This window comes from Moschus berezovskii, chromosome 14 (genome assembly GCF_049115385.1).
Source record: "Moschus berezovskii isolate FMDL1 chromosome 14, NW_MosBer_1.0, whole genome shotgun sequence".
Taxonomy (NCBI): Eukaryota; Metazoa; Chordata; class Mammalia; order Artiodactyla; family Moschidae; genus Moschus; species Moschus berezovskii.
Genome location: NC_142473.1, coordinates 54,637,779 through 54,643,692, shown reverse-complemented (window position 1 = coordinate 54,643,692; position 5,914 = coordinate 54,637,779). Strand labels below are relative to the sequence as shown.

Sequence of the window (5,914 nt, the reverse complement as noted above, 5' to 3'; positions counted from 1 at the left end):
CTAATTTTGTCACTTATTTTCTTCCAAAGGTCAAATTTGTAAAAGCATTTTTTGTTCTTTGAGAGTTCAGGGAAAAAAATTAAGACAAATTACTTAGATACCATGTAGAATTCTGATTTTAATATGTGCCTTTTTCCTCTTTTTAAAAAACTGGTAAAATAAGCATAACTAAATGTTACCATTTTACCCATTTTAAATTATACAGTTTAGTTACATTAAGTATATATACAAAGTACAGCCATCACCACTACTTCCAGAACTTTTTCATCATCCCAAACAGAAAGTTTATATATAAAACAATGAATTCCCAATCCCCTTCTCCTATCATTGCCTGGTAACTTCTATTCTACTTTCTATCTCTAAATTTGCTTATTCTAGGTATCTCAAGTAGAAGGGATCTTAATATGTGTCCTTTTCTATCTGGCTTATTTCACTTAGCATAATGTTTTCAAGGTTCATTTATGTATCACATATCAGAATTTCCTATCTTTTTAAGGTTGAGTAATACTCATTGTGTGTATATATATACACACACACACACACACACTCCATTTTGTTTATCCATTCATCTCTTAATGGACATTTGGGTTGTTTCCACCTTTTGGCTATTGTGAATAATGCTGCTGTTAACATTGATGCACAAGTGTCTGTTTGAATTCCTGCTTTCAATTCTTTTGGATATGTACTAGAAGTTCAGTGATTGGAATATATGCTAATCTTCTGTTTAACTGTACTAATGACTTTTGACAGTTTGATTATAATGTGTCTTGGTGTGGGTCCCTGAATTTATCCTAACTGGGGTTTATTGAGCTGCTTGGTATAATAGATTCACATCTTTTGTTAAATTGGGGATGTTTTCAGCCATTATTGGCTTAAGATAATGATTTTGCCCCTTCCCTCTTTTCCTTCTGGGACTTCTGTGTTGCATTTATCAGTCCACTTTATTCGTGTCTCAACAGGTCCTTTAGGCTTTGTTCACTTTGCTTCATCCTATTTTTAACTCTAGTCTCAGTTGTCTTATCTTCCAGTTCATTTATTCTTTCTTCTTCGTCAACTTCGCTGTTGAGCCCCTCTAGTGAAATTTTCATTTCACTTATTGCTCTTTGCAGCTCTAGAATGTCTGATTCCTTTTAATTATTTCTGTGTCTTTGTTGATAGTCTGATTCTGTTCCTACATTGTTTTCCTTTAGCTCTTTAGTTTTTAAGACAGTTGTTTTAATGTCTGTCTAGAAAGTCTGATGGCTGAGCTTTCTCTGGAGTGATTTTTGTGTTTATCTTGTTCCTTTGAATGGTGTATGTTTTCCTGTTTCTTTATAATGCTTGTGATTTTTGTTGTTGAAACATTCTGAGATGTTTCCAAAATGTTTTTGCAGTGAAGTCTGCTCTTCAGAGTATGTTCAGTTAATGTTCTGACAGCTTTCCTTGGTCTTTGCAGATTGGCTCTGTGCTAGGACACTCTCATACTTCTCTAGGCTTGCTCTGAGCCTAAGCAATGTGATGGTTGATTTTATGTGTCAACTGGCTAGGCCATAGTATCTAGATATTTGATCAAACACTGAATAGATCTATGAAGGTATTTCTTTAGATGAAATTAGCATTTAAATTCATTGACTTTGAGTAAATCACATTATCCTCCAAAATGTGGGTGGTCTCATCCAATCAGTCCTTAAGAGGAAGAAGACTGTGGTCTCCTGAGAAAGAAGGACTTCTGCCTCCTGACTGCCACTGGACTGATCTGCAATATCTGCTCTTCTCTGGGTCCCCATCCTGTTGGCTTACTTCGCCAATTTTGGATTTCCCAGTTCTACAATTTTATATATGTGTATATAGGGGGTGGGAGAGATATGGTTGACCATTGAACAACATGAGTTTTAAGTGCATGAACCCACTTATATTTGGATTTCTTCAGTAAGTATGACAGTACTGTACAATCTGTGTTTGGTTGAAGCTGGATGTGGAACCATGGATGTATCATGGGCTTAAACATCCATGGATTTTCATATCCTTACTGTGTCCTAGAACCAATCCTTTCATTGTTCAAGGGTCTAGGGAATATATAGATAAGATAGTATATGTGTGCATATACTAAGTATATAGTATAAGGTGTATATACATACACCTTATTTTCTCTGGAGAATGAGAACCCTGACTAATAAAGGTTTTGATCCTGAAAATGGTTCTGTTGGAATGGAATCCTAAGGATGAATTTCCTGAATTGGTTGTCTAATTTGATGAGATTTAGGCATGACTTCAGTAGTGAAGAGAGCTCTGATAGCCCATGGGGTGATGTGGCAATAGAGATACGCAGAATACCATCACTGGATATTCCTAATCAAATATAAGAGGCAAGGGTCTGGGTTACCATGTATGTGTTCTGCCTCGGATATATCAGCTCTCCAGCCCAGTATCATAATTTATAGTTCATCTTGATCACTTTTCCTTTCCACGGTACCTTACGCTGCTCCATTACACTGAGGTACAGGTTGGACCTAGTGAGCAAAAAGAAGCAGCTCCTATAGACTTACCAGTACGACGTTTGTGTATCAGAGAGTAAGAAATAAGTCTGACAAAAATTAAGGCACCTATATCAGTGAAATTTCTAGGGGTCGGTGGTATGAGGGATGTTGAGATATTCCTTCCATGGTGAGGGATAAATTGTTCTGACTTTTAAAACCAAAAGAGAGGCATAAAGCCTAGTGGTCCTTTTTGGATTTTGGAGGCAAAATGGTGACATACTCCTCCTTTGGGTGTGTTATTTTGACCCATTTACTGTATGACCCTAAAAGCTGCTAGTTTTGAGTGTGACTTAGAGCAAAGAAGGCTCTGCAACGTGTTCAGCCTGTCATGCAGCCTACTCAAGTGTCAGTAGCCGTCCTCTTTCGATCCCTTGAGAGAGACCGCTTTTGGCTGCTGCTTACTGTACCTCAAGACTGCTTAACTAAAGACCATCAAGTTCCTGTGCAACCTGAGCTGCTATCACAAACCGGGTATTATCTGCCCTCTAAATCTAAAATTGGCATGCATAGTAGCATCAGCAAACGGAAGTTCTGTATCTAAGCCTGGGCTCAAGCAGAACCTGGATGCACAACTAATCTACTGAAGAAGTGGCCCAAATGCCCATGGTTCTGCTTCTCTCCCAGCCTGCACCATGGCCTCATGGGACATTCCATATAATCAGTTGACAGAGGAAGAGAAAACGGGTGGTTTACAGATGGTTCTGCACAGTACAGGACACCTCTTTTGGGGACATCCCTAAAGGACACTCCATTCCATAGATGACAGTTATGGAGATCTTTCAAATAGAGGTGACTTAGATAAATTACACTGGCTACTATGGGAAGAGTGTCCTGACCAATGGGTTTGGGTCAAGCTCAAGTACAGATTAAGGCCTAGTCTGGCCTTTGGATGAAATTGGATCCCAAGAGAAGACCTAGTTTGGGTGTCTCTCAGACTGCTGGGCCCCCTGGCTGGACTTGAACTGTTTGGGCTAGACTGGACACCTGGGATAGGCCTGACCTATGTGCCTGTGTCAGATGGGGATATCAGGCAGAGCCTCACGTGTTTGGAACTGCCTGAACTCGAATCCAGCCTGTGTGCTTGCATTAGACTGGACCTAGGCATCAAAACTGACCTGGATATTTGTTCAGACTGGGCTTCATGTCAAGTCTTATACCGTATTTGGGACAGATTGGGCACCAGGGAAACGTCTGTTCTGTATTACTTATTTCAAACTGTGTGTTCAGGGCAAATGATCCTCTGCATGACTTTAACTTCCAGTGGAACTCCATATATCCAGGTATTTATTGGGGACTTTCTCAGGAGTCAGGGAAAAAAGGACAGAGAAACAAAACTAACAGGGATAAATAGGGGGAAACAATTTTATTATTGGATTGAAAACAGCATTCTAAGGATTCAAAAAGGAATAGTTAACAGTGAACCCGCTGTTGAGCCTGTAATCTCAGGAAATTCCAGCCTGTCCCTCAGTACTGCCTGTTTATCTCTTTTTCCCAGAGGTCACAGCCCCAATCTCTCATACTGAGGAAGTTCACCCTGCCAGTTTCGCTTTCACTCTTGTGTTTTGTAGCCTCTTTGGCTTCTCCCTAACTTCCCGGGCTAGTTCCTTTCCACAGAGCATCTTTTCTATATGTTGCCGGATCTCTCTGGTCCTCACCCCATAAATGACTGGATTCAAGGTTCCTGGGAGCAGCAAATAGATGGCACTGAGGAGGTTCTGGACATCCTGAGACACAGTCTTGGCTACTCGGAAAACGATGGAAGTGGAGAGACCAGAGAGGTAGATGGTGAGGATGACCAGTAAGTGGGAGCCGCACGTGTGCAAGGCCTTGGCTCGGGCTCCCCCGGAAGATATCTGGAAGGCAGTGTAGATGATGCGGGTGTAGGAGGTCCCCAGCAAGGCTAGATCAAAGCTCACAGTGGCCAACCGCATTGCCAGCCCCAAATGGTTGTTGAAGGTCAAGTCTCCACAAGCTATACTCAGCAGTGCGATGTACTCGCAGGTGAAATGTCGGATCACCACTGTCCGGCAAAATTGAGCTCGTGAGGTTAGCACCACCAAGGGCACTGCCACTCCCAGGCTCCGTGTCAGGGCAAAAAAGGCCAGCACACCCAGCAAACGGGAGGTCATCAGGTCACTGTAGCGGAGTGGGTGGCAGATGGCCACATAGCGGTCTAGGGCCATGGCCAGCAGGAGGTTGTAGTCCAAAAGGAGAGTGAAGTAGATGAAGAACATCTGGGCCAGGCAGCCATGCAGTGATATGGGGTTAGCATAATGCACAAAGCCTTCCAGCATTTTGGGCATCACCGCTGTAGCAGCACTGATGTTAACAGCCAGGAGCAGGGCAATGAGCACGTACATGGGCTGGTGCAGGCTCCGCTGGGCTGCCACTGTGTGGATGACCAGGGCGTTGGCAGAGATGATGGTCACATAGAGGAAAGTAAGAGGCAGAACCAGCAAGGGCCTCCACTCTGACAATCCAGGAAAGCCCACCAGGAAGAAGTTGGTGTAGGAAATGTTGAAGGTGCTGGTATTTCCATCCTTACCCATTGGCTTTGGCCCTGGGCTGGCCCCAGAAGTGGGGATCAGAGACTGTTAGAACAAAACGGTCAGTGGAAGAAAGCCGATTTCTATTGCTATTTTGGGGCCTAAGGGGTTTGTGAGGAAGATCCACCTCTTCATATATCTATGGCCATATCTATGGCCACTCTGGGGGAACAGACAGGTATTGTGTCAGGTGTAATGGGAGCTACAAAGATGAAAAAGACGTTCTTTGTCTTCAGGGAGCTCTTAGTTTATGTACGTGAGGTATAAACTTACAAGATGCTGTTTATCAGGACTTCCCTGGTGGTACAGTGGCTGAGACAGCTCCCAATACAGGAGGCCCAGGTTTGATCTCTGGTCTGGGAACTAGATCCCATATACCACAACTAAATAAAATACATTTTTAAAAAAGGTACTCTTTCTGTGATATTCCTGATATTCGATTGCTGAGTAAAAAGGTTCGGAGGGAAGTAGGTATGGTGTAGGAGAGAAGAAAAAGGAGTGATGGCTCAGAGGCACTAAAAAGGATGAAGAAGATCCTTGATTAGGAGGAAGAAAAGTATATGAGGAATCTTTGGTCTAAGAAACCTGGGAAGGACCAAGTAGGGGTTTTTGGGAGTGAGGAAAGTACCAGGCTCATCTATCCATGGGATTCTCTAGGCAAGAATACTGGAGTGGGTTGCCATGCCCATCTCCAGGGGATCTTTCCAACCCAGGGATCGAACCCACATCTCTTAACGTCTCCTGCGTTGGCAAGCAGGTTCTTTACCACTAGCACCACCTGCGAAGCCCTCACATTTGGTCTAAGAAACCTGGGAATGACCGTGTAGGGGTTTATTGGAGTGAAGAACCAGT

The 5,914-nt window shown here is 42.9% G+C and overlaps 1 protein-coding gene across 1 annotated transcript; it reads right to left on the bottom strand.

The window, feature by feature from the left end:
- Positions 1–4,045: 4,045 nt before the first annotated feature.
- Positions 4,046–5,065, bottom strand: LOC129553654 (olfactory receptor 52Z1-like). Its single transcript, XM_055422427.2, has one exon. The coding sequence runs from the start codon at positions 5,063–5,065 to the stop codon at positions 4,046–4,048; it is 1,020 nt and encodes a 339-aa protein (XP_055278402.2).
- Between the last annotated feature and the right edge of the window lie 849 nt (positions 5,066–5,914).

Bases quoted from the DNA above. Each gene is read 5' to 3' on its own strand.
- LOC129553654 (XM_055422427.2), bottom strand. From the start codon at position 5,065: ATGGGTAAGGATGGAAATACCAGCACCTTCAACATTTCCTACACCAAC.